Raw genomic sequence first — 13,962 nt, 5'->3', positions numbered from 1 at the left:
AAAAATTCCCGAAAGGAAGCTGGCTCCTCAACCGATTGCTAAGCCAAAGGCTTCAGCCTGGACTTGAGGGAACAAGTTTTTTTCCCAATTCTTTATGGCACAGAGACATCTAAAAGACAGACTCTCTCAAGACCTTGGAAGATAACGTAATATATGTCCATGAGAAACTGAGCTACATCCAGACAAAACATCATTGGGAATAAGGATTTGAAGATCCATTCAGTATGGGAGGTTTTAGGCATACAGTACATCCCTTAGATCAGTTCGCCTTTGCCGCTGCAGGGAGCTATCACTTTTAAATTACTTGTTAAATAAATCTATGAATTGATCTGCGCTCATTTGGAATTAGTTTCTCCTGATTACAGTGATTGGCACTCACAATTACTAGAGCCTGCCCACTAGCCTGTCTTTTAAATCTCAAAATCTGTTTTTGTTAATAAATAATTTTGAGTGTTTCTTACTTGTAGCCTGGTAGATTAAAGCTCCCCTAACCAAATTACCTGTTTGATCCATTTGATGACAGTCTCTCAATAGCTTTCTGTCTCTCAAGCCAGAGCTCAGTGATTATCCAGACAAGCAAAGGCTGCAAACTCCCTAGGAGTTACCATCCTTCATCAGGGGTATTATTGCAGCAGCTCCTGTGCCAGTGTGGTGATGGGCTGCTATGCTGGCCATCTTTTATTTATGAGCACATGCATAGCAAAAATAAGAAAATTAAAAGACATAACAGAGGCAAGATGCTGATAGTCTGACCTTAAAAGAGAATTTCAATCCTTTGTTATCTTTTTTTTTAATTTTATATAAGCTACAGTATTATTTTTTACTTTCAAAGGAGAAAACTGAGAGGTTATCTGTTCACAAATGCCTCAGAGATTCATTTTAGAAATGAGAACCCAACCCTGCAATCCTTCCTTATGTAAGCAAACCCGTCCTACTCTCACAGCTTGACTGACATTTGGATTATCCACACAAAGATGCATGAAATTAAGAGTTGCAGAATTGGCTTCTAAACTGCCAAATTTAAGAAGCAGTCAGTCTTCCATAGGAATGCTTTTCCCCTACTATTTCTGGTTAATATGTTATCAAAAACATTACTGCCACCAGCGCTAGACTTTTTTGATTAATTAATTTTAAGTTGATAAATTATTCATGAAGTGTTTTCCTCACTTATTCAGTAGTATCAGTTTATGTGACTTGTCAGGCTGTATGTGCAGGACTGTTCCTGTTATTACCAGATGAACAATAAAATAAAACATTCATAATTAACATCTGCATAAAATATGGAGAATATCTATTTCTTTCTAAGCATTTGGGAATACTGTCAAAACACGTGCTCTAGATAACAAAACATGACAGCAGCATCCCAGTCAGAGGGTGGACTTCTTTGATGGTTTATTATAACGACACTGCTAAGCTCTGTTTCATTACACTGCATAATACTGAAAATGTAGGTACTTACACACTCTGCCTTTTTCATACTTTTTCAGATTTCTGGATTGTTTACTTACATGTGTCACAGCAAGTGTTGCCAATTTTTGCTATTCTGCCCTAAAATGAAAAAAACCAAGAAAATTCAAATTTTGACACAAGTGATAACACTTCTGCTGAAAGAAGATGTAGAAATCAGGGTACTAGGAAAAAAAAAAAAACAAACCATGAATTTCTATATTATACAAAATCACAAATCTACATTAATAATCTTCATTAATTTTAAGATTTTGAATTTGGGATGGTATTTGCTGGTAGTTAATTGGAAGTAATTGACTTATTAGCAAGTTCAACACCTGAAAATATCGCTGTCACCTTCTATTAGGAGCTTTCTAAAATAAAGACATTAAATACAAATAAATTCCTGGAAACCAGAAGGATAAAACCAGTAACATTCAAGTCTTATATCTGTTTAAGAAATATCACATCTGTCAAGGAAGTTTTAAAGGCCGAAGAACTTCATGTTACTTGTTTCTTTGCTACCATCCAGAAAATAATTCTCAGAAATATATGTAATGTGCAAATTATTGAAAAACTATAGTGAAAGAGAAAATGAAGAAATGTTTTACACTGCAGGGTGATGCCACTGTTACACTAAACCCCTGAGCTTACATGCTAATTTTGGAGGCTTTTTTAATTAAAAACCCTAAAATTTTGGTCTGCAACAAGATGAAAAATACTAATTTTATAGCTGAAATATTTCTTTTGGGGGGAGATAGAAGAAGAATAAATGCAGTTTGAGAAATTTTGTTTAAAAAGTAAACTGTTTTTCACTGATTTTCCATTAACATCATTGAATATGATAATAACCCCAAGCCTGTAATATAATGCAGCATTTTTTTTTTCTAAATCTTTGTTTTTACAACAAAACTGTGTATTATAATTTCACAATGTGAGAAATGTCCTGTAGAAGCTTTATTTTTTCCCACATCATATATAACAAATCCTCCATTTGTTTCATGTGTATGAGCAGAGTGGTTTGGACATAAGCTTTATTAAAGGTTCCCTGCTTCCTGCCATGCCCAAGAAAATGGGAACAGGTGGATATAAATACCTTTAAGATGTGTGAAACCTGACAGATAAACAAAATCAGGGCCCCATGTGCTACACTCACACTCACTCTGCTCCTCAGTGTCTATTAACTACAAATCACAAGAAAGATGGGTGAATACTCTGTAAAGTGTTTATCCTGCTAAACAATTTTATCCTGCAATTGTGGAAGTTTGATCTTCCTTACAGCACTGTGAAAACTCCTTTCCCTAACCTCATGTAACAGCAGAGAAAAAGTATCTTAGCATTTCATATGCATACTTCTCAGTTTGTGTCATTGTCCACACAGTTTTTGCTGTGGATCCCAAACCAAGAACATTGTTAGAAGCACCACTTGCAAATGTTTGATACTTCAAATATTCAGCCTTGTATTCATAACAGAATTATGTCAGCACAGTCCCACAAAAAGCCAGCTTATATTTTAAAATAGAGAAAACCTACATCTTTCTGAGTTTCAGAGAAAGTTCAAATCCAGTTTAGGCAAGGTATTGGGAGAATGTTGGGGTTTCCCATCCCAGCACACAGAAGGTACCAGAAACATGAGTCCATTAAGAAACCTGGAAATAGGCCCCATTTCACTACTTACTCCTTCAGCCAAGCATCTTCTGGCATCAAATGGAGGACAGCCAGTGATTTTCCTTTCCCAGATAAATTCCCCTCTCTCATTTACTCTACAGGAGTGACTGTCACAGCCATCCTGAAGGGATGTATTTGCCTGGAAAGATTGAAGGAGTGTTAGCTTTACACAGAAACAACAGGGGACAGGAAGTTTTCAGAATATTCCTTTGCTGATGTCTCAATTAAAGTACCATGGTGGTGACATTTATCAAAAAAGTCATTATCTTCTGTTAAATTCCATGGCCATATTGATCACAGCTCTGCCCAAACCTGACCTTTTCCAGCTTTTGTCAGGGAAGAAATTTCCATTAACTTAGGGGAAAAAATCTTCTCTAAGTGAGAGATTTGGGAGTCTAGCCTATGATCTGTCTTTTAAAGAGACATATATACAATTATTTACCTTTTGGGTGAGTGAGGAACTTCTTTAGAAAATATATATAAACCCACACCCCCATACTCACCAAATCATTTAGGTTGGAATAAACCCTTAAGAACAAGTCCAGCCATTAACCTCCCACTGCCAACCAAGTCCACCACAAAACCGCATCTCTAAGAGCCACATCCACACATTCTTAAAATCCCTCCAGGGCTGGTGACTCAACTACTGCCCTGAATAGCCTGTGCCAAAGCTGGACAATGCTTCCCATGAAGGAAAAATTTAATATCCAATCTAAACATCCCCTGGTGTAACTCAAGGCTGTTTCCTCTCATCCTGTCCCTTGTTCCCTGGCAGCAGAGCCCAACCCCCCGCAGCTGTCCCCTCCTGGCAGGGAGTTGTGCAGAGCCAGAAGGTTCCCTCTGAGCCTCCTTTTCTCCAGGCTGAACCCCTTTACCAGCTCCCTCAGCCCCTCCTGGTGCTCCAGAGCCTTCCCCAGCTTTGTGGCTCTTCCCATACTCTCCCCACCTAAGACTTTTCACAGGAATGGAATAAAAGAAAATTTTAGATGTTGTCTCTTGTGACAGAGGATGGGGTTTAACCAGAAAAATATCCACTCCTGTTTAAGAACATATCATGCATTAAGACCAGGCTGGATGTGGCTCTGAGCAACCTGCTTTGTTGGAAGGTGTGCCTGCCCATGGCAGGGCATTGGGACAAGGTGATGTTTGAGGTCCCTTCCACAACCCAACCCAACCCAACCCAACCCAACCCAACCCAACCCAACCCAACCCAACCCATTCTATGATTCTATGCTGGAGCAGTTTCTCAAAATTCATATTTTCAACTTAACTATTTCACATTTAAAGTAGGCTTTTCATTTCTTCTAAATACCTGTTTGAGGTCATAGTCCTTGATAATATTCTTGAATCTAGAATGCCTCTCTAGAATTTGCACTGCGGTATGAAGTCTCCTATTTTTTCATTTACAAACAAATTACTTTCCTTGATCAGTTATTCTGAGATACAAAAAACCACCATGCTACCTAATCAAAAAGGAAGAAAAATGTTCTTCCCTGGGGTTCAATAGAAGTGGATGATACATTTACATTTACTCATAAATAAAAGGGTGCTTAAAACTTACCTGAAGATATTGAACCCTTCCATCTCTCAGCCTGATGCTACATGAAGTCGGCACACATTTTCCACAGCAAGAGCCAGGGATTTCCTGCCTTCTGTAGTTCTAGAAGGTGAAGGACATTTTGCTGGGTTTATTTTGTTTGAAGCATGGATCCTATATTTATTGTAAGACATTGGTTTTTTTTTAAAAAAAAGTAAGATTCAGTAGACAGTCATAGCCAGAAAAATGCTACTCAGTAAAACCAATGAATTCTTCACAGTGGAACATGGAAAAGCAGTTGGAAATTATGAAACTGGAGAGAAAAGGGCAAAATATCCAGTAAGCGTTGGGCAGAGAAAGGGCAGAATAAGGCTAAGCTGGAAAATTTGGAGTATGGAAAGAAAAAGAAAATGGCTTGATAGTACCAGAGAGTACAACAGCATAAGAGAAGGTACAATATAATAAAAGGGGAAAAGAAAGAAAGAAAAGGAAAATAACAGAGCTCCACAAAGAGCACTGAAGGGAAAATCATGTGGCATGAAGGGAAAAAACGTGACAGAGCATAGAGGAATGAGCAGCACTAGGTGCAGAGACAGAAAGGTATAGAGTGGATAATGGAAAGGAAAAAACTAAACCAAGCAGAAAGGAACTGAGCTGACACATGAAATGTCCCATAGTAATGTCCCCAGCTGCTCCAGATAACCAACAGCTGCTTATGATGAGATAAACATTTTTAAGAAAACAAATACTTTTTGGTTCAGTGAAGGCATGCATGTTATCCATATGTTTTTTATAGAAAGAGAATTTAGGGAGGGGTGGTTAGTATTAAATCATTGGGGGAAAACGTAGTTCATTGTTACTTAGATGAACTTTCCTACTAGCAAAAATATAAGCACCTAAAGCAGGTCATAAAATGACCAAAAAAATAACCCTGCTGAGCAGAATCTGCTGGAGTTGGCTGCACTTCAATTGCCAGTGCTTTTCCTTACACAGCTTCGGCATCCAGGAGAAAGCAGGTGCTCCTGAGAGACTTGGTACTCTTAACCCATTTGTACTGTTACATTTTATTCATTAGAAAGGAATTGCTTTTAATCTGGGTATAGCATGAAGTCAAATGCTTTGAGACAGGAAAGATCCTGTGAAGTGTATGAATCCCACTGGCCTTAGGTGGATGAAGACATTCTGTATCTTACTTGATTTTTTTTTTCCCTCAAGCCCCACAAATTCATTACAATGGCTAGGAAGGAATATATAGTCCTAGACCTGCAACTTCCCTTGGGTGGCTGCACATCTCCACAAACACAAGTTCACAGTCTTTAATAAGCCCAACTGGAAATGGCCTTTACTTCAGGGTTTTCCGTCTAGTCTGGGTCACGTGGGGAAATGGAGCTGTTTGGGAAATGTGTGGGTGGTGAAAGAATCAGGAGAGGAATGTTTCCCCATCTTACTTTTTATTATATATTATATTGACTCCTCTACCTTTAAGTTCTACAGCTGGATCCTTGCATTGAGCAGCAAGAATGGATGTTTGTGTGTCTTTGTGTGGGAACATACACATGCACACATCTCTGGCCACAAGTATATCAAGTGTATCTGTTTGGGGTTTTTTTCATGGATCTGCCAGAAAGATGAGATGATCTTTGAGAAAGATGCTCAGCACGGAGCATGGCAATTTATTTTCCCTTCAGAAGCCTATGTCTATAATCAAACCTCACAGAAGGGGTGATATTAGGGTCTAGAACATAGAAACAATATTCCAGATTGTCCTTTTTGTCACAGGCTACATCTACACCACCAAATAAAAGGGGTCAAGGCCAGTTTGATGGCCCAGTGGACAAGTGGAACAGTTAGGAATTATCTGAGCTGCATTCTCCACATGAAACTGGCTAGTCTTGGGTTGTCCTAACCACTGACCTGTCCCTGGAAGTCACATCATCATTTTTCTACTCACAACAGGCCAGCTGGGACACTGTTGACAATTCTTCAAAAAAGGGGTAGAAGGAAATAATTCAAGCCTGCAGTCTTGCTCTTTTTTTTTTTTATTGGTAGAGGTTACTCTCTACAGAGACTTAACTACATTTCCAGTCGTTACCACTTCTACTTCAGGATGGGAGATTGGACTCATCAAGAACTCTGCCCCTGTGTGTTGCAGGGACCCTGTCAGTGTATGCATCTCCTGGACATCAGCCAGGAATCCCACATGCTCATATTAGAGATGTGGATTTTGGGTGCCATGGCCACCACTTGCACAGGCCCTGGTTTTGGCTGGGCCCATTGGGCTCCATCCACTATCCAGGGAAAGGACAAAGAAGAGGAAGAGGCATTTAAGACTTTTTTCTGTGAAACTTAGCTGGTGGTCTGTGCTCTTTGGACACAGGGAGATCAAACCAGCCTCTGCAACTCACTTAGGTCTCCTCTACTCGAGGTCTTGATGCTAAGAGAGAAAACTACACAATTGAGCAGAGCTAATCAAGCAATCCTGCTACACTGTTGGTCAGTGGAGTAAAAATGGAATATTATCCCTATATCCCTCTTTCTCAGCCAAACTCATTCCTTGCAGGTGATGGCACCAAAGCAGAAGCAAAGACTTCAAAAACCAGTGGGAAGTGATGGGGACTTCAAATCACTAAAGGCATGGCCTGGGAACCAAACAGATGCTACTGAGCCCAGCTTTTAGACAGTTTGGTAGAGTGATAGGAAAGGCCTGAAGTATGGAGATCTGTCTGAGCTGCCAGCCCCTGGAGGGGCAGATAACACTGTAGGAAAGAGGACTCAGCAGTTCCTGTTGCAAATGATTTGCCGAACTTTATACTGGTAAATGGGTAAATGAGCTAAACTAAACAATAAAATCTGCCTGTGGAGCTGAGTACCATGTACCATCTTTGCTATGCTGATGATTTAGATCAATTTTGGTGCATATCATCCAATTAATGGAAAGATCACAGAGCCAAGACTTCTCAGAAAAACATGAAGAAAGGCCAGAGGCCCCAGAGCTGTACCAGACATAGTGTGTATAGGGAAGAACATGACTCTCATCAGACACATTCCTAAGCAGACCCCCAGACTGCTCCCACTCACCGCTGGGCAGGCCTGGCAGTTCAGTTTGGTACATCTCAGAGTGTATTTCTGAGGTGCTGACTGGAAGCAATCACACGTCGTGCACTGATCCACCATCATGCGCCTCCCGTGCTGAAACATCAGAACCAGTTTGTCAGTGACCATCTCCCCAGCAAAATCCAGACAAACAAGTGACTTCAGGTTAAATCTCTTTCATTAAATCTTGCACTGTAATTCTTCGCTAGAGAAACAAGAAACCCATGTTTCCAAGTTTCCAGAGACCCCATTTTTTTCATCTCTAACTCCAGAACAAGCAGCATGGCATGAGGCTACTTTTCAAGAAAGCCCTTTAGAAGTCCTTAATCTGAGAAATGATACTGGTATTTCTTTGTTGCTTAAAAATCTAGAAAGCAAGAAAGGGATCCTTGAAAGTCATAAAGAAGATTTTTTTTATTCTGACTACATGGTTGCCAAGAGTTCATTTTTTGAGTGTAATGAATTGATCTGGCAACTCAGATCAATTTTTTATTCTAGAGCCATCACAACCCACAGATTATGGGCAGAAATTGCTTGTTACTGTTTTTGTAACAACACTGCTTAGAATCTCTAAAGACCGAAAAGCTTAAAATTAAGAAAAGACAAATAAAATTTTAAAAAAAAAACCAAACCAAAAAAACACGAACGAACAGCATTACTGATTGAAGAACTCTATTTTTTGTAGTTACAAGCAAATCAGGCTGAGCACAATTCAAATTCCCTGAGCTCTTCCCCAGCACTTTGTTTTCTCAATCCCATCACCTTTTCAAAGCAAGCAAAAATGACATTTAAAATGCAGAGAAAAAATGCCAAGTCATTAAGAAACAAAAATATGTGGAGTCAGTAACTGGTTACCCTGCACTGAAAGGAATTCTAAAGACAAACCCTTTCTTTCCTCCCAAGTGCTAAGCCCTACATTTCAACCCCAAAATAACAAACCACAAAGGCTGAAGGGACAAAGTGGGAGAAGCCTACTCAAGATTTTCATAAACTTCTAGAAACTAATAAGGTTAATAAAGGTAAATAAATAAGGTACATAGGCAATTTTGCTAGATTATGAAAGGTTTGAATTGTGCTTCAGATATTAATGGAATGCCACCGTCAATTTCACTTGGTACTGTGCATATCCTCAGATTCCTTTCAGAATTATTAAATGCTCATTAAACAAATGGAGCTAGAACAGGGAGCTGGCCACAGTAACAGTGTAAAAGCAATGCATTTATGGGTAGTTCAGAGCCAATATTCTGAAGAAAAAATATTCTGAGCACAGAATTGTAACGATTCTTATTCTGTGCCCCTTAACAACAGAGGTCCTCAGGCCACTATAACCAGTAACAGTAATTACTCTCCTGAGGTCTAGAAAAAGGACACTCCACATAACGCATGACAAAAGAGGAAATACCAAGGGGGAAATCCCTGTATTTTAACAGCTCAGCTTGAGACCTGAACATGGGATTCCTCAGCTTTCCAGGTTTAACCTTTTGTAGTGATTATCATTAATCAGGAAGGTTAAAAAACCTCAGTGGAGGAAGGCATGGGGATACACTCAAAAATTTGCTGCTGGAGAGAGGGTGTGCTGGTTTTGGCTAGGGTACAGATAATTTCCTTCCCAGTGGCTGGAATGGGGCTGTGGTTTAGATCTGTGCTGCACACAGGACTGATAATATAGAAATGTTGTTGTTATTATTGCTGAGCAGAGATTGTGCAGAGCCAAGGCCTTTTCTGCTTTTCCTACTGCCAGGCTGCTGAGGAGACCAGAGGTGCATGGGAGGTTGGGAGGAGACACAGGTGGGACAGGTGACCCCAACTGACCAAAGGGACATTCCAGACCTTATGGCATCATGGAATATACAGTGGGGAGTAGGAGGAAGGGGGGATCTTTGGAGTAATGGCATTTGTCTTCCCAAGTCACCATTCTGCTTGTCTGCGAAGGCTGAACTTGCCTAAGCATGGAAAGCAGAGAATAAATTCTTTGTTTTGTATTGCCTCCACAGCTTTTACTTTCACCATCTTTATCCCAACCCAGGAGTTTTCTCGCTTTTACCCTTCCCATACTCTCCTTGATCCTGCTGGTGGGGAGTGAGCAAGTAGCTGCTGGCTGGGGTTACACCACAACAGATGGAGAGCAAATATCCTATGATTTCTTGTTTGAATTATCCAGATTTCTTGTTTGAGCTCAAAACTGAAAAGCAGTCAGACACCAGAGCAACAGTTCTAGTGCAGACCACATGACATGGTTTAGCAAAGAATGCCTCAGTGGATCTAGGCTTTAATATCATAAAGAAGTAGTCTACACAACTGATAACACTGATCTCCTCATGGAATCTTCTAATAGTTCTAACATTGCAATTAAGTACAAAATAGATAAAGCTGAATTCCTGTGACAATCACTGTGAGAGGCAGGAACAGTGGGATTACTAGAGATGTTGAAATGAAATCTTCACACACAGTTCAAGTGCCTTGAACTCTTGGGGGAAGCTCTTGCCCCAATCCCAAATTTGCTTAGCATGACAGAACTGAACAAAATAAGGGATTGATACAGATTTTCCCCTTTATACAACACACCTATCTTGTGCTTTCTTGGCTAGCTTGGAATGAAATGTTGACATCTGCTAACCCACTGCCACAAAAATAATCTGCATAAAGCTCAAATCTGCTCAGATCACCTTCAGAAACACCCCTCAGTAAAAGCCTTAGAAAACAGATGAGAGATACAGATAATCCTTTTGGTAAATACAGCCACCTGCTTGGAAGCTTGTAGTTAAACCCACAGCATTGTTAAGAACGGCAGAGTGTATGCAATACACCAAATCACTGGAATATAATATTGGTAACCAGATACATGACAAAAATTTAAAGGGATTAAGGACAAAGTAAATTACCAGAAATGCAGTAAAAGACTCAAAACTTGGAACTATTCAGGGAAGGAGTTAATGTAGAAAAGTTTTCCCTTGATATAAAATGAAACTTGAAGCCTATTCTTAAAGGACCCAACATAAAGGGTTTGAAATCCAGGAAGTATAAACTTCTGTGGACACCGCATCTTCCTTCCTGACCAGGACTCTGGAACCAGTCACTGAAGCAGAGAATAGTACAAGACAAAGCTGTAGTGACACCAGGTGCTCAAAATATTTCAGACATACAGCTAATTAACTTATAGTAAGTTATAGCTAAGTAATTATAGTAAGATAATTAACTATATAGTAAGTATTACTTACTTATAATTAACTAATTTTAAGAAATTTTAGGAAATTTTTTCGATATTGCAGAAGCTGAGATTTTATTTTGAAGTTTTCAAAACACAGACATTTCTCATTTTGCCTTCAACATAACATTTTATTTCAAAATTTGTTTATGTTTAAGTTATTTGTAAATATTTTTAAATGCCTGAAGGGAGAAAAAGTACTCTGCTTGACACATCAGGTGAACATTTTGTTGGAGGAGAAAAAAATTAGTTGGTCATGGCAGAACAGCACACAACTGGAAAGAGCTTTGGCTTGCAATACATAAATTATATATATATATGGGATATATAATCCTATATAAGAGAAGTTGGCAAGAGCTGCTACTTACTGTCCTGCTTGACATTCCCTACAAATATTGTCTTTGTAGGACACCAACTATTTCTGACCACATACAATAGAAGAAACAAGTAGAGGGATTAAAGAGAAAGTAGATTATTCCAGAATTTATCACATTTAAACCAGTGTTCCGACAAGAAAGCTTTTCTTTTCTGACAAGAAAAACAGGAGTTTTTCCTTGGATTTAATTCTATAGGGAAGTCATCTCTACACAGAATGATGGATGACATGGCTTTAGCTCTAAAAAACTGATAAACTTTTACCTTTGGACTACAAAAAAATAAACATTCCAAACCAAAAGAAATAGATGGAGAAAGGTTCTCTATGCCACACCACTAAAATATAAAGAAATTTGAGTAAATTTACTTCTGAATAAATGAAAAAGGAAGACACGCATAGACAAAGCAGGAATGAGTAGGTTAAAGTTAGGTTAAATTACTAAAAAGAACCTGTTTCCCTGAGGGATGGTGAGAATAGTTAGAGCTCTTTGACACCAGAGGTGCTGCCAGAATGTGGATTTAGGGAAACAATGGACAATTGACAGAGCTCTCCAAAGATAAATTCGGCATAAATGAGATCAGATGCTTAACTCCCATCATTTCCACTATCATGGGCTGGGTTAAACATGTCTTAATCTATCCATTAAATATGTAGTTGAGAAAAAATTTCCTCACAGGGCGTATCAGCAGGGATCTTGAAAGGGAAAAGAGGTCAAACAGGGAGGAAACTCAGCTTTCCTGTTCCTGCTAATAGCCAAGGAGGGATACCTCTCCTTCCACACAGGTGGAGGAAGTCTCCATCCTTGCTTTAATCTGGCTTATCCTCTAAGCAAAATATGGGAAAGTTTTGCTTCCCCAAAGTGGGCAAGGATCACTTGGGAGATTAACCATCATAGAGAGTTTCCTGTGTGTTTGGTAGTCTGCAAATCATTACAAAATCCAGATTACCACAGTTTCTAAGCACTCTTTTCAAGCATCCTTCAAGATAAGGAAACACTGCTGTCCCTATTTTGCAGAGATGCTCATTGTCATATAGGAACATCCTGTCAGAGTCAGGAGCTGGACGCAGATATGCTGAGGCCCCTGGTACTGCTCTTACTCCAAGGTCTCACCTGCAGAGATTCTATCTGGAAAAAAAGCTGCCCTGTATTCTGTGTGTGTATATTCTGACAAGAGCATGTCTTTCAAAAGCTCGTTCATATATTTAAACATCTTGCAGTCTCAACAAGTAAAAGGAATTTGTGCCTTACCCCAATAACAGTGCCATTCAAAAGACAACCATTCAGGGGTACTGAAAAAGAACAAAGTATTCCATTTAGCATTACAATTATAATGACATTTCCAAGATGTAATCATCCACAGCTATGCTTTTTTGACTCAGTACAGTTCCAGCTTGAGGAAATTTGTGTCCAGTTTCACTGTAAAGAGGCATAACTGAGCTCCCCTACATTATACCTTGAAAGGCAACAATTTGTCAGGGCTATACATGATGCTGCATAAAAATATCTCTGGCTGAGCTATATTTGAACAAGTACATGACAGAAAATAAACTTCTCCCTCCAGTTCAAGCCTCAGACTCTCAGAAGATGAACTCAGGTTTTCTGCAAATTAGAGAGGATATATCCTTTCTTCCTCCCACTGCTCCCTCCTCACCCTGTGGTTGCACACTTGTCAACTAAATGTCACTGTGAATCTTCCCAGGCCAAGGCAAATTACCCAAATGTTCTGATTTAGACTTTTGAGCCAAGACTATGTTAGGAGTCATAGAATCATAGGCTTGGCTGGGAAGGGACTTTAAAGATCATATTGTTCCACTCCCCTGCCACGGGCAGAGACAGCTCCCACTATCCCAGGTTGCTCACAGTCCCATCCAACCTGGCCTGGAACACTTCAAGCGATGGGACAGCCACAGCTGCTCTGGGCAACCTGTGCCAGGGCCTCACCACCCTCAGAGGGAAGAATTTCTTCCCAATATCCAATCTAACCCTGCTCTCTGTCAGTGTGAAGCCATTCCCCATGTCCTGTCACTCCAGGGCCTTGTCGAGAGTCTCTCTCCATCTTTCCTGTGGGTTCCCTTCAGGCACTGCAAGGCAGAATCCCCCCCCCGACTTTTGCCCAGGGGGCTTTGGATGCAGCAGCAGGTGCTTCTGTACTCAGTGTCTGAATTACATAGGAGCCCTTCAAGGTAGAGCTATGCTTCCAAAACAGACACTTTTAAAATTGTTGTTGAGAAACAGAAAATCACCCCATGAAACAATTCATGCCAGAGTGATCCCATATGTCATTCCCCAAACCTTACCACATCTGCAGGATGGACAGCAGTCTATCACTTGGTCACAGCGCAGCTCAGTTCCTTCTGGACAGTCAGGCACATCCATTTGGGTGCAAGAAACATTCTTTTGCTGCACAAAAACTTCATTGTTCACCCGGACACACTCATTGACAATGCAGTGGTTCCAGGGGGATCGCCACTCCGTGCCAACCTGAGAGGAAGTTGTGAGAAGATTAAACACAAGCAGCAGTATTTGTGCTCCTGGATAGAGGGAAGGCCACCCCAGCCAGATGCTGGCTTGCCAAAAGCACATTTACTGCATCAGGAACAGTGTCACTCAACAGCTCTCCACAAACTCTTACTGTG

General features: G+C 40.0%; 1 protein-coding gene across 4 annotated transcripts in view; it reads right to left on the bottom strand.

Moving 5' to 3' along the window:
- The window catches only part of VWF (von Willebrand factor), a 153,709-nt gene that overhangs the window by 3,160 nt on the left and 136,587 nt on the right, over positions 1–13,962 (bottom strand). For all 4 annotated transcript variants that reach the window (XM_086885151.1, XM_086885149.1, XM_086885148.1 and 1 more), the window contains 6 exons: positions 13,624–13,807; positions 12,575–12,615; positions 7,730–7,840; positions 4,676–4,774; positions 3,125–3,253; positions 1,509–1,548 (listed from right to left, as the gene is read on the bottom strand). In XM_086885151.1, the coding sequence (XP_086741277.1) occupies positions 1,509–1,548; positions 3,125–3,253; positions 4,676–4,774; positions 7,730–7,840; positions 12,575–12,615; positions 13,624–13,807 (604 nt within the window). The remainder of the gene's footprint in view (positions 1–1,508; positions 1,549–3,124; positions 3,254–4,675; positions 4,775–7,729; positions 7,841–12,574; positions 12,616–13,623; positions 13,808–13,962) is intronic.

The sequence above is a fragment of the Cyanistes caeruleus genome, chromosome 4, assembly GCF_971803275.1.
Source record: "Cyanistes caeruleus chromosome 4, bCyaCae1.hap1.1, whole genome shotgun sequence".
NCBI classification, from domain to species: domain Eukaryota; kingdom Metazoa; phylum Chordata; class Aves; order Passeriformes; family Paridae; genus Cyanistes; species Cyanistes caeruleus.
This window is presented reverse-complemented; position numbering and strand designations above follow the sequence as displayed.